The sequence below is a fragment of the Orycteropus afer genome, unplaced genomic scaffold, assembly GCF_000298275.1.
Source record: "Orycteropus afer afer isolate SDZICR_OR568_19922 unplaced genomic scaffold, OryAfe1.0 scaffold00178, whole genome shotgun sequence".
NCBI lineage: Eukaryota > Metazoa > Chordata > Mammalia > Tubulidentata > Orycteropodidae > Orycteropus > Orycteropus afer.
Genome location: NW_006921765.1, coordinates 6012245 through 6038310, shown reverse-complemented (window position 1 = coordinate 6038310; position 26066 = coordinate 6012245). Strand labels below are relative to the sequence as shown.

The window sequence follows — 26066 nt, the reverse complement described above, 5'->3', positions numbered from 1 at the left end:
CAGGGAGTGAAGGAGGTAGGGGAATGCATGTCTTGTCAGGGGCAGGCTGAGCTACAGAGCCTTCAGCAAGCCCCTTTAGCTAGAGTTATCCCCTTTGTTCTTAAGTGGCGATCTAACTCTTTTCTGTGTGTTTAGATTAGCTGGTGTGGAGACCACCTGCTGCCAAGTGGCCAACTCATTGTGCCCCATATGTGTTAAGAGTAGAACTGTGCTCCATTGGGTTTTCAATGGCTGAGTTTTCAGAAGTAGATTGCCAGGCCTTTCTTCCGAGGTGAAAGGTTAGCAGCTGAACATGTTAACTGTCTGCACCACCCAAGGAATTCTGTGTGAGACAGTCTGAGGCAATTTAAATGTCCCAACTCCCATTTGATGAGAAGCACACTCTGGGTTCTTCCATGCCAGACTGGCTGAAGTTCATCTACAGTTGCTCATGCCTTCTTAGGTCTAGGTGGTGGTTTCCTCTTTTGTAAAATTAAACACTACTGTGTGTCAGGCACCATGTTAGGCCTGGGGGAAATAGATGAGAGCAGACTCAGGAATCTGACATTTGCCCTTGAGGAACTCAGGGATAGTTGAGGAGGCTGACAGTGTAGCTAGGACAGTGCCTAGAGGGAGGAATATGCAATGTGTTTTGAGAGAGCAGAAAGTGCAAAACTGCCAGGAGTGGGGTGCAAGCGTGGAAAGTTATGGCGGTGACTGAGAATCAACTGATTTAATTCTTTAGTGGCTGATGTGCAGGAGGTTTTGGCAGAAGATGAAGGTGGAAAGAAAGGTGGGCAGCTACCTCCTAATGAAGGGCCTTGATGCCTTGCTAAGCAATCTGAACTTTATCCAGCAGGACCTATGGTGTGTAGTGGGGTACTCAGGGCTTTAAAGTAGGAGTAACATGGTCTGGTTTGTATTTCAGAAAGATTTTGTGTTGGACACTGGAGTGGGGATTGAATAAGGTGAGAAAAGTCTAGAATGATGAGACCAATGAGGAGGCAGGTGAGTAATGATGAAACTTGAGCTGAGGAAGTGACAGTGGAGTATGGGTGGGCACAGATTTGAGAAATGTCATGAAGTAGAATTGACAGGACCTGAATATCAGTTGGAAACAGAAAGAGTCACAAACCAAACCAAACTCACTGCCGTCGAGTCGGATCCGACTCATAGCGGTCCCTCCTTGGGTGTCTGAGGCGGTATCACTATGGAAGTAGATTTCCCAACCAGTTCAATTCAATAAACCTTTGTGATCATCTACAAGGGACTTTGTAAGGCCATGGAGACACAGGGATGAATAAGGCAGCAAATATTCACCATCTAGTGGAGACAGATCATTTCAGAGCAATACAAATAGCTAACATTTATTGTGTATTTCCAGCATCACTGAACATTCCAGCTATAATGCTGGAAGCTATACCAATGATATTTCACATACCAGCAGGGCCACCCATGGTGGACATGTTTTAGCAGAGCTTTCAGACTAAGACAGACTAGAAAGAAACACCTGGCAATCTACTTTAGAAAATTAGTCAGTGAAAACCGTATGGATCACAAGAGAACACTGTCCAACAGAGTGCCTGAAGGTGAGCTCTTGGGGTTGGAAGGCACTCAAAATACACAGTGGCCTCAACAACGGACTGAAGCATACCAACGACAGTGACAATGGTGGGGGACTGGGCAACATTTTATTCTTTGTATGTGGGGTTGCCGTGAGTTGAAGCTTACTCTATGGCAACTAACAACATTGAGCACTAGGCTCTGACAGGCATCAACTCATGTAATCCTCACCACAGCTCTGTATACTATTACTTTCATCCCCATTTCACAGATGAGAACATTGAGACACAAGGAAGCCCATGCTCTTTACCACCTTGCTCTGCTGCCATTAATCACAGCCATGACATAGTATGTACTAGAAGCTTCCAGTCTCTTCTTATCTAGGTTTCTGCTTGGACAGCTGGCTGGATTAGGGTCCATTAATGGGGATCAACTCCACCTGTCTGTCAGTTTGCTGTTCTCTGCTGGCTTTCATGTTGCTATGCTCCTGGAAGCTATGCCACTGGCATTCCAAATACCAGCAGGGTCACCCATGGTGGACAGGATTCAGCAGAACTTTCAGAGTAAGCCAGACTAGGAAGAAAGCCCTGGTGATCTACTTCTGAAAATTAGTCAGTGAAAACCTATGGATTACAACAGAACATTGTGACTCTCTTGCTTTGGACGTGTCATCAGGAGGGATCAATCATTGGAGGAGGAGATAATGTTTGGTGAAGCTGAGGGCCAATGAGGGCATGGGGACCCTCAGTGAGATGGATTGGCACCATGGCCACAGTGATAGACTCAAACATGCTAGCGATCATAAGGATGACACAGGACTGGGCAACGTTTTGTTCTGTTGTACATGACGTTGCCATGAGTCAGAGTCAACACGACAGCAGCTGATGACAACAACAATGGGGATCAATAAGAGTAGAAGCAGGTCCGAGGTTGCTGGAGAAGTTATGAGTTTGCTTCAGAGGAATAATCCAGTGCCTGAGAAGGAACATATGCTTTTTACAGAATTTTTTTGGGGGGAGGATGGTGGGGGGGAGGAGCAGCAATAACTGAACATATCTGTGTATGTACATGTGATGGATATGTGTTATATAACAACACATTATGGTGATTTATGCCTATGTCTTCTCTCCCTACTGAACAGTCAGGGTCTTTGAAGGCTGGAACTACATCTTAGATGTCTTCAATGCCCTGGAACACCAAGCACAATATAGCAGGAACACAGTAAATATTTGTTGACTGAGAGTATGTGCCTGGCCTATTACGAAGAGGATGCCCATCTTGACTGATGCTCTGCTTCTGGGGTTATTTGGCACCTAGGAAGCCTCTATTCCCAAGATGTTTAGGGAACAGGGTTCACAGGGTGGGGACAGCATTCTTACCATCAGCTGCTTGATGGTGGGGTGCTCTTCAGTCTCCCGGCCAGAGGCTGGCTCCTTGTGGACAATCTCCACTCGTATATCATTTTTGGCTGACACAACACCTTTTAGATCTGTACATAACATAGGAAAGTGTGGATGACAGGCTCAGTTCCCACTTCAAGCGTTAGGGTCTGAGACATTAAGCCAACCACTCCCACCCCATCCCCCAAAGTTCACCCCAGCCCCAGAGCTCAGCAGCTTTAGCCCACCCCCCACCAACAAAATGTCTGTACAGAAATGCGGTGTGCTTTTTGGGCCTTGGAGGAAGCTGTCACTTGCACCAGCCTTTACTACCCAGTGTTGTCATCCACTTGTCCACCTTTGTACGGAGCTAGGTCTTTTCCATTCTACTAGATCCTTGCTTCCTAACATTCTTTGATGGTTACCAGGGATGAGAGGGAGAGGGAGGAAGAATCATTCACTAGATAGTAGACATGTGTTAATTCTGATGAAGGAAAAGGCAATACACAATATGGGGGAAGTCAGTACAATGTCACCAAGGTAAATGAAGACACTGAGAGGTATACAATAATAAAGAACAGCCACAGTAAATGCTATAACATACACAATTCTGCAACAGTAATAACAAGAAAAATTTGTGAGTGGTTACAGGTAGATATGTATGCTATATAGGTGTGGGAGGGTGTATAGAAGCACATGTGAGTGCATATATAAGTATGGTTGTGGGCTTTATATTTTTAAAGGCTGGTGCAAGTGACAGTTTCCTCCAAGGCCCAAAAAGCACACCGCATTTCTGTATGTGCTATATGTATATTCATATATGTAATATAGCACATTGGAGCACAGTTATGGAAACTTCCTAGGCATATCCAAATACTTTATGGGACTGGGTTTGAGGGCTCATGACCATAGTCTCAGGATCCATGTAGGTAAATGTTCTACATACTAGTTTGGTGAATCATGTCTGGGGTCTTAAAAGCTTGCAAGCGTCATCTAAGATACAACTATTGGTCTTTTTTGGACTGGAACAAAGGAAAATGAAGGAAACCAAAGACTCAAAAAACAATCAGTCCACAGGACTTATGGCCCACATGAACTATAGCCTCCTCTCGCCTGAGGACAGAACTGGATGGTGTCTGGCTACCACTACCAACTGCTCTGACCAGGCACACAACAGAAGGTACTGTTTAGAATGGGATAAAAATGTACAACACAACTCAAGCTCATAAAAGACCAGATTTGCTGGACTATAGAGACTGGAGGAACCTCCAATACTATTGTCGTAAGACACCCTTTTAATCTGGAATGGAAGCCACTTCTGGAGGTCACCTCTCAGCCAGATAAGTAGATTGGCCTACAAAATAAACAACTCATGAGGAATGTGCTCCTTAAAACAATCAACTATACCTGTAGGAGACCAAATGGGCAACATTTAGCCAAAAACAAAGATGAGAAGGCAAGGAGGGACAGGGAAACTGGGTGGATGGAAATGAGGAAAGCAGGGTGGAGCCTTGATGGTGCAGTGGTTAACACACCTGGCTGCTAACCAGCTGTCCCCAGTTTGAACCCAGCAGCTGTCCAGAGGAGAAAGATGTAGCAGCCTGCTTGTTTAAAGATTTCCAGCATTGGAAACCCTATGGAGCAATTCTATTCTGTCCTATAGTGTTGGAATATGAGTTGGAATCAACTCCATGGCAGGTAGTAATGGCTGACAACTGTGGGGATAGCAACCAATGTCATGGAATTTGCATTATGAATTATTGAATGCAAAACTAATTTGCCATGTAAACTTTCACCTAAAACACAATGAACTGTTCAAAATAAATAAAAGAATGCAAAGGAGAACAAAAATCCTTACTCCCTTCTAGAAGTCCTTGCTGACCTACCCCACCAGTGTCTGATCTCTCAATAAATAGAATTACAGATCTTAGTGTTAGAAAAGGCCTTACGGTTCCAGTCAGCCACCCACCCAAAGCAGAAACCTTCTCTAAAATATCACTGACCTGTGGAAGTCTAGCTTCCAGGATAGGATTTCCTACTTCTAGATGGGACAGTTGCTTAGAGTTACATAGCTCTGCTAGAAAATTCTTACTAAACTATGCCCCTGTATAATTTCCACTAACTGAGGTGGTGAAGGAAGTCCTGAGACCAAACCGTTGAGGGTAGTCAAGGGAGCCAGGGCTGCCTAGCTTGGAGTGAGGAAATGTAAGGGGAACCCAACAGCTTTCTTCCAGATGTGAAGACCAAGTGGTACTCTGATTTATTCATCTTGTGCATTAAGTTCCTAGAATTTTAGAACAAGAAGGGGTCATAAAAACCGTGCCATCTACAAATGAAGAAACTGAAGGTTGGCTTACCCAATGTTATAAGGTAAACAGAAGACTGTGTCACCATTGTCTGCACCTCTCTCTACTCTGCCACCCCATTCACCCTTACAGATTTGTATCACACATAACTTTAGAGCTATGCCCAGTATGGGAATTCCAGATAAACACACTTCCTCAAGAGATCAGATATACCAGGATTTCCTTGGTACTGACTAACACCCTTTAAAAGTCAGTGCAAAGCAATTTCTTGAATGCTTTCTTTCTTTATGAAGGTGACTTGTTTTTCTGGTTGAACTAGCAGCTCTTGGAGGGCAAAAATCAAATCACCTCTTTTTCACCTTTGATCTCAATACAGTTTCCAGTCAAGAGTGCTGTGGTATGTTCAACCCAAGGTGCTATCTGACTGCTCTGTTTGATGACATTTCTTTCCATGTAGTTCAAATTCAGTGCCCACTTGTGTGCCAGATGCCATGCAAGGCACTGCCAATCAAAAGATGGAGAAGACCCATCCCTATCCCAGGAGCTCACCGCATTGTTAGGACCCCTGCTCGTTACACTCCTGCTTACTTGCTCTCCGGGGCAGTCTAAGCCTGGCCTTTTTCTCTGTCCCCCTCCCTGAGATCCCGGGTCTCCCTCCCGTACTTCTCTGGGAGCGGGCACAGCAGAAGGCCACGATGGTTGCCATGAGGACGAGGAAGGCCACGCCAGCTCCTACGGCCACCCCGATGATGACTGCCATTGGCACAGACTCTGTGGGAGAGAAGCAGGCACAGCTGATGAGGGGCTGGGAGATGGTTCAATACTTCCCAGGACCTTGCCCAGTCCCCTCAGGGTAGCTCTTTGCCAAGTTGGGGCTAGATTACTGCCAGGTGGGCCCCTCCTGGGAAATGCCATGGTGGGGCCTGGGTAAGAAGAGGCAGAATCCAACAGGGGTCAGCTCCGGCTGGGCTGTAAAGAAGGGATGAGGACACAGTGGGGTGGATGAGTGGAGGAGGGGGAGGGAGTCTTGGGGAGAGAGACAGACACCAGAGGCAGTGGTGGAAAGAGAGGAAAGCAAGCAGAGGGGAGGGCTGGGGCAGAGGGGTACAGGAAATGAGAGGCAAGGCCGGAATGGTTCAGCTCTTTTTGGTATTAAGCAAGGAATATTCTATCATTCAGGGACTAGTAAGTCATAAGTGCTGGCTTTGCTCTGAAAAAGGACTATGGTTACTGCCCTTGGTTGTTCAGTTTGTTCTCTCCTTCTCTCCCCTTTCCCAGCAGCATAGAGGCTGGACATGGATTTGAGCTGAGGCAGCTTCCCCTCAGGGTCTGCTGAGCAACAAAAGTCGTATTTCCAAGATGCCCAAGTCTGGGGACAGGGCACCCTGGAAGAGGCACTGGGCAAGGCAGTGTTATTACAGTTCCCTTGCACCCCTTTTTTAAGGAGAAATTCCCCTTTTCCTTGACTCACCCAGTCTTCTTCTTTCTCCTCATAGGCCAGCTCTGTGAGCATCCTGTCTACCCTGCTCTTGAGAGAGGACCCTGAACTCCTTACTCCCTGCTTAATTTCTGCAGTCTGTCTCCTACCCTTGAAGAGTTGGGAGGGAGATGGCCAGGATGATGATGGATGGGGGTTCTTTTCCTGACAGCCCTGGCCCTTCTGTGGATGCATAGTGGGTTGGAGCTTTGGGGCTCTAAAGATCCCATTAGCAATAGAATCACAGGGTGCTGGAGCTGGGAGACCTTAGGCACCACTGATGCAAGCTTCCCATTTTACAAAGAAGGAAGTGACTAGGGCAAGGATGCACCAAAAACCAAACCAAATTCATTGCCATTGAATTGGATCCAACTCATAGTGACCCCTCCTTGGGTTTCTGAGATGGTATCCGTATCTTCCTTCTGAGAAGTGGCTGGTGGGTTTGAACCACCAACCCTTTGGTTAGCAGTCAGATGTCTTAGGCACTACACCACCAGAGCTCCTATTGTAAAGCCAGGACCAAATCCAGTTGTTCTCTCTACCACTCCCACTATTTGCCCTGCCCCTGCTTCATCCACAATGTCACATGGTGCCTTTCAAATCTCATATGCTTTGTACTACATCTGGGTAGAGAGCAAGGAGCTGGAGCCAGACTGTTGGGCTGTTAAAACCTGGGCTTTATCACTTCTTTGATAAGTGCCCTTAAACAAGTCATTTTACCTCTCTTATCTGTAAAATGGGGATGTTCATACTACTGAATTCATAGGGTTGTTAAGTGAGTGAATGCAGGTTAAGGCCTTGGAACAGAGCCTGGTACTTAGTCCTATTCAATGGCTTGCTACTGTTACTGTATGGAAAGGGGGGACTGTAGGAACTGAAGGAAGTTCCTATAAAGAGCTGAGCTCCTTCACCATCCCACCCCACCCCACCCCACCCTACCCCACCCCACTTCCATCAGTGTGAGTGACCTTGTGGGACAGTTAAGCATTTGCTGTGGTGCTGTGGGTTAACCTCTCATTGTCATTTTCTTTAAAGAGAGGAAGACTCAAACCCTGGGTTCTGGAGATGCTCCGGAGAGAGTTGGTGCTTTTTGGTGTGCAATATTGGTGGTTATACTAGTATATTTCTTTTTTGCCCAAGGGTTGAACACGAATTTATTGGTTACCAACCTATTGGTGGCTGAGACCACTGTAGGGGGGTGGGAGACAGGACAAAGAGGAAGTGGGATCGGAAAACACTCCAGGATTGAAAATGGGAGGTGTGTGGGTCGGTCTCAACAACTGGGATTAAGAAAATGGACTTGACCTCAGCCCAATTGAGCCTGTTTTGACAAACAGATGATTCTGTGTCTGAGTTTTAATGCCATTAGCTTTGGGATATCATTGGCTCTTGCCTTTTGACTTTTATTTATTTGGATTTCATTCAGTTTGTCCTTGGAGTCCTGCAGTAGAGTCAGGACCAAATCCTGTTCTTCTCTCATTGCTCCCACCATTTGCCCACCCCTACTCCATCCACTATGTCATATGGTGTCCTTCAAACTTCATGTGCTCTGTACTGCACCGGGATAAAGAACAAGGAGCTGAATCCAGACTGCTGAGCTGTTAGGACCTGGGTTCAACCACTTCTTAGCTAAGTGACCAAAGAAAAACTCTGGTCTTGTCTCAGCTGAACTTAATCAAAAGATGACCATGGGAAGGTTCCTAACCTCTCCAGGCCTCAGTGTCTCATCTGTAAAACTAGAATGTGGGTGGTGGTGGGTGGGTGGGTGTCTAAGGTACCTTCTGAGCCTAGCATCCTGAGATTCTATGCTTCCTTGAGTTGTTAACAGCCTGGGGAGGGTGGAGGGGTTGGAGAATTGCCTAAGGTTGGCTGGGGCAGAGCAAGAGGAGGAACCTGCAGGTCTGTGTGGTGCCCTGGGATGACCAGTGCCTTTGCAGCCTGCCTGTATGTATATTTCTCCTTGTTCAGCTTTCCGGGGTTTGGGCTGGGTTACTTTGTGCAGGCTGTTCCTTCTGGGGTAGAGCATCTTTCCTGTTGTCTCCTGGGGATAGAATAGGAGGGAGGGATCGCTGTCTGGCTCAGTGCCATGAAGGGAGGAAGGGCTGTCAGGAAGCTTGGGATGAGTGTCAACGAAATGAAATGGAGACAAAGAGGTGATTCCACGCCCCAGCGCCAGGGGCCACTGAGGAAGAGGAGTCAAGAAGAACATATCAGGAGGTTCTGTTTGGTGTTGCTTCTGCCTGGGTTTCCGAGGCCTCTCTGAACTTGCCTGAGCCCTGGATAGTACTCCCACAGGGGCACATGGTCCCCCCACCCCAAGCTTGCTGAAGGAGGTGACATTTCCCTAGGGCCTTCTGGGCCAGCATGGCACAAGAACCAAAGCAGAGGACATCCAGGTCTTCAGCATGGCCTTGGGCTGCCCTGTGGGGTCTGGCTTGGGGGAGGGGGCATTCGCCTCCTGTGGGGCAGTGCCCAGGGAGCCTGATGAACACTTAGTGCCAGGTGCCTGGGGAGAGAGGCCTTGCCCAGCAGCCAAGGCCTGGTGGTGAGATGATACATGTTACACAGCAGGGAGGTGGCAGCCAGTGAGAAGGCATGGATTAGACAGGCCACATCAGGGCTGGGGGAGCAATGGCTAAGCTGGGATGAGGTGGAGAAGCAGGACAGGCAGGGAGGGCATGGAGGGAGGCCAGGACCTGGAGAGCTGACCCCAGGGGAGGAGCCAGGGCTTCTTCTGAGAAGGGATGGAGGGAAGAGGACTGAGAGCCACGATCTAAGGAGGAGGGCATCTGGGGACCCTGGCAGCAGTGACACAGGACAGAGATCTCAGGGTCCCTAGACCAAGCTGGCTGGGAACCCCTTTCTTTGCCCTGCCAGTACTAACCCCGGAGCTATGAGAAGGGCAGAGTAAGTTAGCAGCCTGCAAAGGCCTCTCCAACCCCTCTCAGGCTCCCTCCCCAACTAGCCAAGAAGTCCCTTCCCCCCATCCCCTGGAGGTTCTCATCATCTCCTTCCATACCTGCTTCCAGCCCGGCTCCCGACTTCATTTCCGAACCTGTTTGGAAATAAAGCAAGCGTCCACAGCCAGGGCCTGGATGGCCAGGGTAGGGGACTGCAGGGAGGCCACCTGGAGGGGTTAGGACCAGGGGACTCTCTTGTCACTCAAGTCTCCGGACTGCTCTCCGGATCGCCCAGCAGAACCAGTCTGGCTGGACTGAACTTGGAGTTCATTCAGAGTAACTTGAGACTCCAGAGGGAGGGACCAGAGAGAGAAGTGGAGGAGGGGGGCTGGGGAGGTGGGGTGAGACACTAAGGGAGAGCATGGGGTGGGGCACTGGGGAGAAGACACAGAGGGTGAGCAAGGGGGTGGGGGGGCCAAAGGTTTGAGATGATGTGTGGATGGTACTATGTAAGTTATGTGCAAAGCATTATGCAAAGCAGCACCTATTAGGGGAGAAGTTTTGGGACACCTATCTAATAAAGGGAAGCCCAAGGGGGCCTAGCTAGGAACACTTCCTTGGGCAGGATCTCTTGCCAGGGCCTGATAAGTTGTGGGTGGACCTTCACCTCAGGGTGGGGGTGTCAGTAACTGTCAGGACCTAGGATTCTGGGCCCGCTGAAGTCTATCCCAATGCCCTGGCCAGCTGCGCACAAACCCCTTGACTATCATGTGATTTATCCCAGGCAGGAAAAGGGCCAAGCTCTAGCCCATCTTAGGACAGAGTATGCTCCTGCTGTAACCAGAGTTCTTTAGACCCATTCCTCTGTGCTTCGCAGAGGCAGCCACTCGCTGCCCTACAGTTGATGCCCAAGGATTCTGAGCACAGACTAGAGTTGCCTCCTACACTTCCAGCCAGGAGCTGGGAGTCTGTGCCTTGAACCACATGGTGGCGGGCCTCTTCCCTCCTCCTCTCAACCACCAGATATGCCCTTCTGGCAGCTGAATCCTCCAGAGCTTGGTGGTGCAGGCTGAACTGCAGGGGTCTCAGCCTGGTCCCAATCTCCACCCCCACCCCCCCACCTGGGATTAGGCCAACACGAGGCTAATACCTTTGCTTTGGCTCGGGTGGCCCCTGGGGGACTTTCAGATAACTGGACCTGCTTGTTATCTTAACTGGGGCTGGGCTGGACCCGCAACACATCCGTTCCAGTTTATTCTCCATGATGGACCCAGGGCCCCAGGCCACTTCTCAGAGGCTCACACTCCTTTAAGGTTGAATTGGCATCTGGCCAGGGCCACTAGGGAGTGTGTCAGGAGCCAGAGCTTTCAGAAGTTGCTTGGTGACTTCTTACCACAAATAGTAGCTTATCTCACTCTGTGGTCACCTTTTCCTGAAAAAGCCACAATGGTGAGCAACTTTCTTCCCCTTCTTGCTTCCTGGTGGAGGCAGCTCTCCTTGCTACAGGGAGGAGCTGGGGCCCCACGGAGGCATCTGCCTTGCCCAAGGCCATGCTGAAAGTAAGGAAGGGCACTGTGGCTTGTTCCTGGCCCCAACCTGGCCTGTTGCCTTCTGCTAGGTGCTCTGTCTGCTCAGGACCCACGAGACCTTGCCTGTGGCTGCCCCCACCCCAGAACATGTTCATACTCTTCCCTGGGTGAGGAGAAGGCCTTGCAGCTCCTGCCATTCCCCTCACAGTCCTGGCAGCCCCACCTTGCTCCTTGAGCCGGATGATCTCTGTGTCAGAGCCAAAGCTGTTCCACGCGGTGCAGTTGTAGATGGTCTGAAAGTCGGCCCGCACGATGTTGCTGATGGTCAGGGTGGAAATGACACCCTCCTCAGTGCTGACTGTCTCCACTGTATAGCGCCCTGATGTCCCTGACTCCAGCACGTTCTCCTTCCAGGACCAGGCCTGCCCAGGGTGTGCAGAGTTAGGAGGTGGACCCCCATGTAAGCCACATATACCAGGATCACAAAGCCACCACCTTCCTGCAAGAGCTGACAGTATCAGGCTCACATTCATGGTTACTGCCACAACCGCCCCCACTCCCAACACACACACCCACACATAACACATACATAGCATACATATACACATGACACACACACCACACCACACACACACCACAGGTTGGGACCATCTCATTGGGTGTTTCCATTAAAAAAGAAGGCCTTCTGGGGTGGTAGAAATGGTTAACATGCTTGGCTGCTAACCAAAGGTTAGAGGTTCAAGCCCACCTAAAGGCAGTTGAGAATAAAGGCCTGTGATCTACTTCTGAAAAATCAGCCAATGAAAACTCGATGGAGCACAGTTCTGATACATTTGGGGTCACAGTGAGTTGGAATTGACTCCATGGCAACTGCTCATCCCCCCGCCCCCCATGCATCTACACTTGGGATTTTTTTTTCAGGCAAAGAGGGAACTCTTGAGAGCTCATTCTGAGCCTCTACCTGTGGGCTCTGCAAAGAGTGCTCATTTTAGTGGGTCCACGCTTGGGGCTCCCTCACAGACACTCCCTTTTATTTGCCTGCTGCCCTAGCAGGTCTGAGACAGACCACCAGCTCCAGAGTCACTCAGTCTAGTTTGGTGGCTTTGCATGTCTCTTTTAAAAAGTATGTTCAGGCAATTGTATTTGTGAAAACCTTACTATATCTTAGTTTATAAGGATGATAGTTTAAATTTTTTTTTCAGAGTCATCTCACTTACACTATAAGTGCCTCAATGTTGAAGCCCCTCACACATGCTGGCTCACAGTATTTATAAGAATGTGGCAATACAGGTAAATGCTTGGAGGGCAGCCCAGGGCAACGTCTCTCAACCATGGCACTATTGACATTTTGGACAATTCTTTGTTGTGGGGGTATAGGACGAAGAACTTGGTTTGGCCCTTTGTCTCTGGTTTCTGACAACAGCCCTTGGAATCAGTGTCTTTGTTCTTCTAAAACAGCCAGGCAACATTTGAAAATGTGCAAATGAGTTGGGAGTCTTCAACTCATTACCTTGACAACAATCCACAGGAAGGGAGGGGGCATGAGGAGACCCTAGAACAAGCCACTGCCTCCCACTCTGAGGCTTGATGTTTGTTGTTGTTGTCATGTGCCATCGAGACCCAACTCATAGCGACCCCTCCTTGGGTTTCCGAGGTGGTATCACTATGGAAGTAGATTGCCCAAGCAGGGTTAAAGAGATACCTTTCTGGGTTGGTGCCAAGGTACCTGCCTCCCTCTTTACAGTGCTCAAGTGGGAAAAATCTACATTGCTATTTGTGTATCGTGTCTTGTAGGCTTTGGGCTATAAAATGGCCGACCTAGGGACCATTGGAGTACCTTGACTATGGTGCTAGGTGGAAAACATGTAGCAGAAGTTTTCAGCTCACCTAACTAAGCCTGGCCAAGGGGATCAGCAGAAGGCCCTCATTGTACCTATGCTACAAGGCATAAAAGAGTCATCATCTCTATCCGGACACAACCTCTTGTTCGTGTCAAGGGGAGACTGGCTGAAAAAATGGACCTGCATTTGGTCTGGCATGTTGTCTACCTCTTGTAAGTAATAAAAGTTACTTTCCATGTACAAATGCTCTGGGAGTATCTAGTTTGTCCAGTCTCTGATCAGAAGCATATGCTATTCATGGAGGAATCACTATACATAGTGATTGGTTCTCTTTTTCTAATGGCCTTCTAGCTATTTAGAAATATGGAACGATCTATTCATTATAGGATATTTAGCAGCATCCCTGGCCACTAGATGCCACTAGCACCCTATCCTCTAATTGTGACAACCAAAACCGTCTCCAGACATTGCCAAAGGTCCCCTGGCAGATCAAAATCACCTCTGGTTGAAAACCAATGGCCCAGAGCCTACAGTTAGATATCTGTGAAGAAAGAGATCATGTGCCCAGGAGTGAATGGAATATTTTAAAATGTTACGTTTATGATTTTTAAAAAAGTGAAGACTGGAGTGAATGGACGACATTGGTATTAATTCTGTGTGTCAATTTTTATAGTGCTTTTGTCAGTCTTTCAGATGGTGAACTGAATGCTGGGACATTGTGTAACAGCCATACCACTCTAATAACATCTTCCCAAGGAAGACTGGAGTCCTTTCACACACATCATGAGCAGCCTCAGTGTCTCAGTCCCTCACACACACGGGCTCACAAGCTGGGCAGCACCTGGCCCAGCCCAGGCCCTCCCTACACTACTGCACTGTGAAGAGCTCGAACTGCCTTGTAGAGATGACCTCTGGGCCATCTTCTAGAAGGATTACTTTAGGTGTTGGGATTTCTAACAATATCTTTCCTCAATATTACTAGAAAATGTTCATTTTTCTTTGTTTTCCTGACTTTCCACCAGTCTTAATGGTTTTAGGTGGAAAAAATAACCAGTTACTGTCAAGATGGTGACCCTGTCTGCATCAAAGTAGAACTGTGCTCCACAGGGTTTTCAATGGCTGATTTTTTTGGAAGCAGATTATCAGGTCTTTATTTTGAGGTACCTCTGGGTAGGAGCTCTGGTAGCATATGGCTAAGGTACTTGACTGCTAACCAGAAGGCTGGCGGTTCAAACCCACTAGCCACTCCTCGGAAGGAAGATGGGGCAATCTGCTTCAGTAGCGATACTGCCTCAGAAACCCAAGGAGGGGTCACTATGAGTCGGGTCCGACTTGACGGCACATAACAACAACAACAACTGGGTAGAACTAAACTTCTAACCTTTCAGTTAGCAGCCAAGCACCTTAACCATTTGTATCACCCAGGGACTCCTTGGGTGGAAGACTCTTTTAAAAATGTAAATACCTCAGAGGGCTAAGTAGGAACTCCTCAGATTGTGTTGGTAAAAGTTTGAGGAAGGGGAGGGGAATGATTATTTTAGAGTGAAAGCTCTTGATAAATGGGCCCGGCTTCTCTGCGGAGTTAAGGGTGATGGAGATTGATAGAGACGGACTCTGGGAGGCACAGAGACAGGTTTATCAAAGAGAAACTTCACTCTTTTTAAGATTTTCCAAAGACTGGCTTGGAACCCAGGAAGGGAAAGCGTTTCTCGTTTTCTGCCTTACTCACTTGCCCTTCTGCTCTGTGGAGGCAGATATTAGAATGATTAGAATGAATTCAGCTGAATGGTAGAGTGAAGTTAAATACCCTTGCAGATAAACTCAGAGAGCATGGCCTGTGCTGAGAATGGAGACTGCCTGTAGTTTTGTCTTCATGATGCCTTTCAATGAAAGACAGAGTAGGTATAATTTTCCCTATTGAAGTCCCAAGTGGTGTACCAGCTGCCCAGGCCACACAACTGCTGGCAGAGAAGACCTGACCCAGAGACGACCCTTCCCATGAGACCAATGGCTGTGATGGTAGCAGCGATGGGACTGCCCAGGAGCACTCACAATTCGGTCCGGTGGCGGCGTGCTCCGGATGAAGCACTTGATCTGGCCTTTTTCCCCATGGAGGGCATGCTGGGTTTGGGTGCTGGAGATGATGGGGGGTCCTGTTGAGGAGACAGCATCACAGTGGGAATTTGGGGAGGACAGGTCCCTGGCTGCCCCCTCCTCCCTCAGCAGGTTTGGAAGTTTATTCATTAATTCAGTCATTCAGCAAACATTTACCAACTTAATGAATAAACAATGTGCAAAGGAAAGTGCAAGGTAGGGGACTGAAAGATAAATTAGACATTTCATCATAAACCTCTCAAGGGATCCTGAGTGAATGCTTCTAAGTAAGAATCCCCAGGAGACGTAAATAACTGTAATAAAAGGTGTTGATTGTTAGTACCACAGAGCAGTACAGATAAAGTACAAACTGACCTCAGAGGAGAAGAAATACTTCTATCTGGGGGACAGGGAAAGCTTTATGAAGGAGGTGGTAAGCCTGTGAAGGCTGAGGGCTGAAGGAAGAAGCATCTAATGTCGCCTCCACTCTAGCCAGCCGTTCAATTTCAAGCTATTTCTCAGATATCCAGTAGAGGGAGGTCTTGCCTAACAAACTGTCTTCTCTGCTGGGCTTGGCCAGCCAGGGAGGAACAGAAATTCATCTTGCTCCTGTACCAAGGACAGGAATTACCCTGGGAATCACCCAACCCTGGGCATGTTCACAAACTTAATCTTACCTATGTCTTAGAAGGTCTTGTAGTTCATTGCCTTGCCTGCCTTTACATACATACCCAGACTGCTCCAGATGGGACCACAGGTCAGAAACTGACCTTGAGTGTATGTGATATGTTTATGGATATTAGGTTCCAAGAGCGCCTGTCTCATTTACTGCATTGGACAGCCTTGGAGGGCATCCAACAACTCTTCTATTAGCCTCTGCCTTTTATCCAACCCACATCTTTCCTGCCTGACCTGTATTAGGGGAAGGGGAATGGTTAGTTTAGCCATTTGCTCGGGTAACCTGGGCTGTGCTGGATGATTGAAGTGATGCATGTAGCGATGGAAACCTCCCTGGGGTAAAGGCCAGGGCTTAGGTGGCAGGTAACAGAGGAAAGAGAACAGGAACAAGGGATTTGGAAACAGGCAAAATTATGCTAGGAACAAAACAAAAATCTCTGCAAACATAATTGCTGTTTATTAGCCACTTTAATTAAAACAGATTTGCATTTCTATGAGTAGCTCTTAGCCAAGGGGGAAAAAGGGGGTGCTAGGAGACCCTCAGGCTGGCAGTTCAAACCCACCAGCCTCTCCTCAGAAGGAAGGTTGGGCAATCTACTTCTGTAGTGATACCGCCTGGGAAACCCAAGGAGGGGTCTCTATGAGTCAGATCTGACTTGATGGCAGTGCGGTTTTTTTTTTTTTTAGGAGACACTCAGATGACATCTACCGATTTAGGATGGCAAATGGCTTGGGGCTGGGTGAGGCAGATATGAGGGACCCTTAAGGTCCCCAGCTTCAGTGGCTTAAAGAGTGGGCTTAACCCTCCTTTTCTCTCTTAAATCCCTTAGCACCAAGGAGCCTTTGGGCCAAAGGGGATGAGGGCAGGAAGGTATTTTAGGAACCTGGATGGCACTTTGTTTTGCTCCTGGGCTGAAAGTGATGATACCATAGAACTTTTCTTCTTCACTTTCCAGAAATTAGGAATTCTTTGGGAGATGGTTCTAAAAGTCTCCTTAAAACAAAACTCAGGATAAAGGGAATGAGGTTGGGAGAAGCCAACAGCAGTAGTATGGCTTATTTTCCCATTTCCCACAGATCCTGGATTTGAGCCAAATCTGCACCATAATCTCTGAGGGCTGGGTTTGTTTTGATGAAAGCCTGATCTTTGTTCTGGTCCCTTTCAGAACTTCGGATCCTTTCAGCCCATGCCCATGTGGCTTTCCAGAGGCCAGCACTCCTTCAGAATCAGAACTGACAGTTCCACTCCATGAAAGGAGCTCGCAGGCTTCTCTTCCTGAGTCATTGAGTCCATCCCCCTACCTCGGGGCAAGGTGACCCTAGTCCAGAGGAAACAAAGGAGCCGCTACTTTCACTCCAACCTCTTCAGTGTTCTACTTCCTGGCACCCAACGGGTTTCCCAACATCATTTTCCTTTATTCTGATTTTTATTTTCTTTTAAGAGGCCTATAAACACATAAGGAGCTCTGGTAGCATAGTGGCTAAGGCACTGGACTGCTAACCCGAAGGCTGCACATAACAACAACATAAACACATAAGCATTTGCCTGATGGCTTTTAGAACTTCTGAAAATCCCCAGGGGATTCCTCATTCTTGGGAAGTGATGGGGAGAAGGTTCTACAGTGGAGTGGAGGCAGACCAATGGCTTGGAAAGACTGGCCCATGACCACAGATTCAACACTGGGTAGATTCCAGGGCCCCATCTAAGAGGAATGTCCCTCCCAGGCATGGGTTCCCCCAGGGGGTGTTCTCTCCTTAAGAAACCACTTTAAATCTTTGTTGGGAAAATGCTACCATCTAAAGTGACATTATCTACCCACTCCCTAGAAAGGAGGATGCTAACTTAACAGTTTTAGGTGGAAGGAGGGCCCCAGCCCACTAGTCACGGGCAGTGGACTGGAGCTGGCCACTGTCACAGGCAGCCCTGGCTCCCCAGTGCCACCAGCCAGGCCGTGAGGGTCTGCTGATTCCACCGATCCCTTCATGGCCATGTCAGACACCAGGCGCTGGTAGGAAAAGGCTGTTGCCTGTGTTGCCATGGATATAACGGAGGCGTGATCAGATGCTGTTATTTTTAGCCCTGTAGTGCCAATTTATTGGTGGCTTCCTGGGGACACAGAGGAAAGACAAGATGGCTCAGGGTTCTGCCAAGGTGGCCTGTGAGCACTTTAGGGTCTGGGTGGAGGTATGCTCCCTTTGGGGCACCCAAGACTTGTGGGGAGGGGGCTGACTAATTGGGACAGTGGAGTGGGATAGTTGAGGAGGCACCAAGCTGGGTATTTAAGCAAAGGGGGAGGGAAGATGAGGTTGTCAGTGGGTGGCTGCCTGGGTTGAGTGGAGCAGAATTGGGCTAATTTCTAGAACTTTTGCTCAGCCCCTCTGTAGGTCCCTGGTCTTGGGCCGGGACCCAGAGGCCCTATAAACATTTGTCTAGCCCTCCTGACGTTGATTCAGTGCCTTGGGGCTTCGATCTGGAGTCAACTATGGTGGGAGAAGGGGACTCCCAAAGAGCTATAGGTGCGACAAAGTTGAGGCCTAAAATCAGAAACTCATCCAAGTTAGGATGTTTGGAAAAGGCAGAGAGATGTGACCTTCCCATTTCTTACCCCCTCAAACGAGCAATTTTGGTTCTGATCATGCCCAAGTATGTATCATGGCAGGGACGTCTGAACTTTTCCTTGTGCTGTTCCAGCTGTTCTTGGGTCTGACTGAGTCTTGGGTCTGTCAGGTCCCAGCTTGACATAATCTTCCAAATTCTGTTATCAAGGTCTGTTCTGACACTCTTTCCCCCTACATGTGTCACTTAACAGGCATCCATTAAGTCCCCACTATGTCTTAGAGCTATGAAAACATGTTCTTGCTGTAATTATTCTTATTACTTTTGGTCTCATGGGGAAGGCCACAGATCTCAGTTGAGTGAGTGGCTCTAATGCAATAAGTGGCCAGCCAGGAGTCATGGAGATGTCCTCTTAAATTTCCCACCAGTGTCAAGGCCACTTTGGGTTGGTCAGAGAGGTGGGTATGAGCTCTATGTTGGCCACTCAGTGGGCCTCTGATCCTTTCTTCTCTGTCCAGAATTAAATTCTTCAGCCACGATTCTTAAGGCTGAGATTCCTTCGAAGGTAACAAAGAAGAAGGGATAGACAGGACATTTCCTAGAAGGTAACAAAGAAGAAGGGATAGACAGGACATCTCCGCTTAAGAATATCAGACTATCAGACTACAGACAATTCCCACATGCCTTTTAATGTTATGTAAATTTTCCCTCACTCTGAAATGATTGAATCAACCCCTACTTGCAACAAATTCTTCATCATAATCACCTTCACTCATAGCACATGAAGCTTTTAAATCATTGAAAAGGTTTTCCGCCTTTTCTTGCACTTAAGTAAGGTGAAATAAAAAACCTTATGCGCCTGTTCTGACTCACCTACAAATGCTTAAAATCACAGTGAGGAACTGTTCTCCTTCATAACCTGGAAACCACCAGTACCAGGAAATTCTGGAAACACCAGAAAAAACATCCTGGTCCATCCTGCCCCAGGCCTGGGCTCCAACATGGATTAGAAGTGGAAATCATTGCTACTGACCCCTAGTGGGAGGTGGGAAGTAGCAAGGGGCAGAACGAATGAGGTCCCCTGAAGGCAGTGCTGGGTACAAGGATGAATGGGCCCTTCTTCCCTTCTCCCTTCTCCTGAACCTAGTCCCAGTGAGGTCTCACCATTGACAGTCAGGGTCACCTCTCGTTCTCCGGCCCCGACCCGGGGCACCACTGCTCGGCATACATACTTTCCAGCATCCTCCTGACGCACAGTTTTGAGGGTCAGGGTTTTTTCATTGCTCAGGACCTAGGACAAATGAGGGAGGGTCAGACACAAAAGTAGGGGGTGGACACTGGTAGTTTAGTGATACAATTCTCAACTTCCATGTGGGAGATCCAGTTCTATTCCACCACCTCCTGTCTGTCAGTGAAGGCTGGAGTGTTGCTACGATGCTGAGCAGGTTTTAGCAGAGCTTCTAGACTAAGAGGACTAGGAAGAAAGACCTAGTGACTGACTTCTGAAAACTAGCCAATGAAAGCCCTATGGATCACAACATCGGATTTGCAAAGGATCATGGGGATGGCACAGGCTGTGTTGTTCCATTGTGCATGGAATCTCCAGGAGTTAGGGGCCAACTTGACAGCTAACAACAACGTGGTTTCATGGGCAGGGGTCAGGGTGGATCTCTCTGGGTAGGGGCCCAGGTTTCCTAGTGTAGGGAGAGGATGCTGACCTCACTGTATCTGTGATGGCCTCTCCTCTCCCAGGCTGTCCATGGGTGAAATTATCCCTAGAACTGTCTTTTCTGAGTCATTTTCAGTATCCTTTTGGGATATTGCTTGAGGTAGTGAAAAGAAACAGACTTTGGCTTTAGCTAGATCAGTTTGAAGACTGGCTCCACCTGTGAATAACTGTAGCTGTGGTTAGTTTATTTATTGTCTCTGACCTTCAGTTTACTTATCTGTTTGATGGCAACAATGATCCCTCAAGGATAGGGCTGTGTCTGGCACATAGTAGCATGCAGCAAAGTCAGTTTCCTTCTGTTTCTCCCCTTCCTTCCCTACCTCAAGGCTCTCACTGGCCTTTTCACTGGCAAACTCTTATGCACATTGGACAATACATACATTTAAAAAGGATAACACAGAAAGATAGCAATGCTTACCACCCAAGCTAAAGGATAACTTAACTATTTGGGGAAAGTTGAAAAGCCTTGCCGATGACTTTCCATGTCTCTGTACAGGTTACTACCTGCTTTTCTTATAAGGCTTATGTGAGGTCAGAACTGAAATGGCTGAATGGCCTCCTGCTCCCCAGGCTGAGGGGGTACATGTGGGTATTTGGGGTTCCCTCTTTTTCTTTGGGGGAGCAAATCCATGGAGGATGACATTCCCAATCTAAGAGTGAAAAGGGCTCTGGAAGGTAATTTCCCTACTCCTGCAGAGGTTGGAGCCGTGACTCACCACGCCGGAGCCCCGCTTCATCCAGACGATGGTCAGGGATGGGTTGCCGGTCCAAGCGCAGTTGAAGACAGCATCAGAGCCCAGGTCCACCAGCAGAGATTGAGGCTCAGTGGTCATCCTGGGCCCAACTGCAGCCAGGAGAAAAAAGGAGATAGGCCTTGGTGGGTTGGGGAGCTCTGGGACTCTCCTTGCTCCCCACCTCCTCCTCCCCGACTCTGGCTGGAGGAAGAGTGGCAGCTGGGCCTTTGTGCCACTCCATTATTTCCAGCCTATCCCCTCACATTTTGGTCCTATGCCTGGTGGGCCTGGGTCTGGAGGAAGACTTGGGTATTAAGGAAGAGCTTTCTCTCTTCAAGCTGGGCCTTCCCTTAGGCCCACATGAGTGGGCAGCACTGGCCCTGGGAAAGAAGGTGCATGGCCCAATTTCTGCCTGGATTTACCCCAGGCTTTCCCACCTCCTCCCCTCTGTCCTGGTCCCACCTGGCTTCAGAATGTTGTGGAAGTCCCCATCCCCACTTCTTTTGGTGCCTCCTGCCTCTGCAGCCACCTTCTCCTTTCCCCAAGGGGGGATTCAAGTTATCCTGTGTGCCTGGTCTAGCTCCCTGAGGAGGGTGCTGAAGTAAACAATGAAGGAGATGAGGCAACATGACCTTGACCTTATGCCACCTCCATGGTGTCTCTACCTCATATTCTCAGGTTTTGCTCTAACTTAGCTTGCTCCCAGTCTCTCCTTCACCTCCCCTAAATTGGCCCCATATTCTATACTGCTAAGTACTAATGAGCATTAACGGAGGGTCCTCTCCTCCCCTCAAACATTTGCATTAACTGGAACCTCCTGCACACTCAGCCTCGGTCCATAGTGAGCCCAGGGGTAGAACCTCAGGCCCTGAGACCAGTCAGGGTGCAGAAGCTTGGACAGGCATATTCCTGTCCTCTGGGGTAGCAGATAGAGCATGAAATCTGGGGTCAGATGAGCAGGATCAGTTACTTGATGCCAAAAAGAGTAACAGTGCCTTCTATTGTAGCTGTTGGGTGTGGGAAGGTCAGATAAAAAAAGTTTGTAAAAGGCCTTTCAAACAGTAAAGACTCTTGTGAATAAATCCAGTTAGTCAGGATGGGCTGACTTGCTCATGGCTTGGCATTGTGAGTCCCTGCCCAACCTTGACTGAGGAAGGCATAGGAGTCTTTTTAATCGTAGGTGTCAGAGTGAGTGAACAGGCCATTGCATTGGGTCCAAAGCCTGCTTTTAGTTTTCATTCTGTCCCCTACTTGCTGTGAGACCCTAGACTTCTATCTTCTCATCCAGATACCTGGAATAATAATACTTGCCTCAATGAGTTGTTGTGAGGATCAAAATAAACCTGAAACACCACCACACAGGGACGCTATCTGTAAAGCGCAAAACATTATGTGGCTGTGAAGCTTTATCTTTAAGCTGTGTGCAGTGAATCCAGTGGCAGTCTCTCAGGCCTCAAGCAGAGACCCTCCCACATAGCTACACTCACAATAGACGTCGACAGTGCGGCTGATGTTGGTGCTGCCCAGGGCGTTGGTGACCTCGCAGGAGACTGGCTCTGAGAAGTACGTGTAGTCTGCAGTGGTCCGGTAAACCTCTCCAGATGCCTCCTTGATGACTTGGCCCCGTTTGGCCCACCTGCAACAGAGGCCCAGTGGGCTTAGTGTGGCACCTGGAGTTCCTACCAGGGAACATCTGTGTGGGAGCTGGAAGCATCCATGCTATGGGAACATGGAGGCCTGGCATTGGGTGAAGTCCCAGAGGTGAAATCTCCACAGAGGGGTTACTTCAGGGGCTAGGAAATGGGTGGGCCTTGGTTATCTAATGCTGCTGTAATAGACATACCACAAGTGGGTGACTTTAACAAACAAAAATTCATTTCCTCACAGTTTAGGAGGCTAGAAGTCTGACTTCAGAGCACTGGCTCCAGGGGAAGGCTTTCTCTCTGTTGGCTCCGGAGGAAAGTCCTTGTCTCTTTTCAGCTTCTGTTCCTCAGTTCCTTGGTGATCTTCCTATGGCATCTATCTCTCCGGTCTCTGCTTCCTTCTCTGTGCCTTATCAGCTTGGTTTATATCTCAAAGGTGATTGGCTTACTACCCATCCTACATTGATATGGGTTTATTTACCTAATAAAGAAAACCCTCTTCCCAAATGAGATGATATTCACAAGTATTTGTTGTTATTATTATGTGCTGTTAAGTCAAACCCAACTCATAGCGACCCCTCCTTAGGTTTCCAAAGTGATATCACTATGGAAGTAGATTGCCCAACCTTCCTTCTGAGGAGTGGCTGGTCGGTGGCTGGTGGGTTTGAACCGCCAGCATTCTGGTCAGCAGTAAGTGACTTAGGCACTATGCTACCAGAGCTCCAACACCTGTTTGAGGACACAATTAAATCCATAACACCACCCAAGCAGTCATAGTGAGCTTTGGTGAGTTGGTCACCAGGCAGTCCATGGGTCATTTGATAGTGAGTTATTCTGGAGGGAAGTGGGTTGGTTATTCAGTTAGTCAGTTCCTGGCAAGGTAGATGGGTAATCCAACTGTCAGTCACCAGAGGGTTTGGCTGTCTGGCTCTGAGCTCTATTGTGACTCTGCCTTGAGCAATATTGGCAAAAGAGGCAAAGTCCATGGCCTCAGAGGCCAAGTTCTAATGGTGTGCCACCACCACACACAGACAGTCACACACTTACAGAGAAATGGGGCTCCAGAAACTATATTTCCAAACAAGGCGAGAAGTGGTAGGAGATGTGGAGTTCCCTTCTCCTACCTTTCCCTTGGCCAGTCCTATCAGCTCTCCTGTCTCAGCTCCTGTCCTAGGATGGGCCTTTCATGTGGCCTCTCTCTGAGAATCCTCCCAACATCCTGTCTCCGGGGGGTGTGGTAGGTACTTGTTCTTTGTCCTGCCCATTTGCTAATGTGGCTTTGTGCCTCAGTGGCCCTGCCTTGGTTCTGGGCTGGGTTGGGGTAAGCTGAGTGAGAAGTCGGTGCTGACTCCTTCCATTAGCATGTCAGTAGTGCAATGAGGGAGAGGCAGCCAAGCCTTGAACTTGTCTTAGTCCTGGCCCTGGGGTGGGGGTCACTGCATTGGACAACTAAGCATGCAGCCTGCTGTCTGTGGGGTGTCGCCGGGCTTGCACATGTGCACAAATGCGTGTGCATATGTGAGGGTGAGTGTATGTATGTGTGAGTTTTACATCTGTGTCAGTGTGTGACTGTGGGTGCATGTGAGGGTGAGTATGTGTGCACAGATGAGGATGAGTGTGTATGAAAGGATGAGTGTGTGAGGGTGTATCTGAATGTGTCGTGTGTGAGTGTGTGCACATGTGTGTGCATATGTGTTGGGTAGGGTGTGTGTGAAGGTGTATGAGAGGATGAATGTGTGAGGGTATGTGTGTGTGTGAGGGTGAGTGTGTTCATGTGTGAGTGTGCATGAGTGTGTGAGGGTGAGTGTGTGAGGGAGGGTGTATATGTGCATGAGTGTATCAGTGTGTGTTGTGAATGGGTGTGTGTGTGTGAGGATGGGGGCTTTCTTTATAGTTCCATAAGGAGAGAGATTTTGCAGCTTCTCCTAGTTTAATCCTAGTGTGGACAACACTCACTGTTTTTTTAAAAAAATCACATTTCTGAGATCTAACCAGGCTTCTCTGCTATAGCTCAAGTCTGTTTGGAGTTGTCTTTACCAGAGCTGGAGAGTTTCCTGGGCCTCCACAGTGCTACCCGACAATGGCTGCCCCCTATAACCACAGCATCCCTGCCCTGGCTGCCTTGCCTCCCCTTCGCTAACTCCCCACACTGCAGAGGCTGCTTTCCCCCATGAGAAGGCCATTTCTGTGCATCCCATGGAGCACCTAAGTTGGCACCATGCCGTTAGTATCACGAATTAATATTGGGTCATTATTAAGAACACAATTAATAATAACAGTTATACTATAACAACAGAGCAAACCATAGCTCTCTGAGAGCTTAAGGAGCTTCTCAACAAACCACTATAAGTTATTCATGAATCATTTCAATTTCTAACTTTAATGACCAGACTTAATTAATAGTCAGGCACAGCCTCTGCCTGAGGCTGTCAAATTCAGTTCTAGCCACAGGTTGTATCTGTGTCCCACCTTCACTGCCTCCACCCTGCTGCAGGGAAAGGGTCAGGTGGCATGGACCTGGCTGGGTCAGGCAGTGTGCTGCCTCAACTTGGAGGTTTTCCCAGGCCTTTGCTCCTGACTGCCTACCTGGGTCCAGGTCACCTGGTTCTAAGGGGGATGGGGTGGATGCCAGTAGGAGGTGGAGGTTTATCCCCTCTGTGTTTGGGCTCCATAGGGTAAGTCAAGGAGAATGGAAACACCTGTAGCTTGGCCCTGAGGAACTCAGGAAAAGCCCTGGCTCCCAGCAGTTCTGGGAACCAAGTGCTCTAGGCCCACAGAGCTCACACTTCTTAGCCATCAGGCTGGCCTCTCCCCTCACAGGAACCAAGGAAGGAAGAGACAGAGGTGGGAACTGCTGTGAAGAGATTTTTGACTCTAGCCCTCTGGACAGCCGTTGCCCTTAGCTTTTCCACATCACCTTCTCTGTTAGAGATGGTGGGCAGTGACAGTCAGAGGAGGAAGTGGAGCAGGGGAAGTCTTTGGTTGTCCTTCCCCAGGTCTAGGATGGAGCCCTGGTCTTTGGGGTACCCAGGACCAAGCCTTTTGGGGAAGCATCTTTGGGTTCTCGAGAGTCTCCTGCTTGCATCTCTTCTCCAGCCCTCAGCTCAGACACAACCTTTCATCCCCTCCCACAGCAAGAAAACCCTTTATCCCTGTCATTCAGGAGTCCAGAGGCTCAAACCATAACATCCAAACATGCAGATGAGGGCTGAAGAGAGCCATCCTACGCCTGCATCTCTTCTTTCTGTTCTTTGACTTAGCTTCCTACCTACCCCTTCTTTTTCCTCTTTGCCCTTCATCCTCCCACCACCCACTTTCCCCTTCCCTCTTCTGCTGTTTTGCCAGCTCTCCTAGCCAGTCCATCTGAAAAAGCAGCCTTTTCCAATCAATGCCTAATTTGGTCTGAGAAAATGTAAGAGGATTAATTATTTACATCACAGAATCTAGAGGCCTCGCATGGCACAGCTCCCAGGGTGCCGTCTGTAGCCCCAGTTTCATCTTGGGGAGTGGCCCCCTATCTGTCATCTGCTGGGGGCACAGAAACTGCAGAGAAGCAGGAGGGGAGCAGCACCAGCTCCTGGCCACTAGGGGGCAGCAGAAGCGACTGCTGCGTGCAGCTCGATTTGATCCTCCTGCCTGTCCACGTTCCAGTCTTTG

General features: G+C 48.6%; 1 protein-coding gene across 1 annotated transcript in view; it reads right to left on the bottom strand.

Annotated features, from left to right (window-relative positions):
- KIRREL3 (kirre like nephrin family adhesion molecule 3) overlaps positions 1-26066 on the bottom strand; it is a 228403-nt gene that overhangs the window by 2946 nt on the left and 199391 nt on the right. The window contains exons 8-15 of the mRNA XM_042781831.1: positions 22254-22402; positions 20749-20876; positions 19468-19594; positions 15027-15127; positions 11357-11555; positions 9724-9759; positions 5891-5998; positions 2922-3031 (exon numbers count right to left, since the gene is read on the bottom strand). Coding sequence (XP_042637765.1) covers positions 2922-3031; positions 5891-5998; positions 9724-9759; positions 11357-11555; positions 15027-15127; positions 19468-19594; positions 20749-20876; positions 22254-22402 — 958 coding nt within the window. The remainder of the gene's footprint in view (positions 1-2921; positions 3032-5890; positions 5999-9723; positions 9760-11356; positions 11556-15026; positions 15128-19467; positions 19595-20748; positions 20877-22253; positions 22403-26066) is intronic.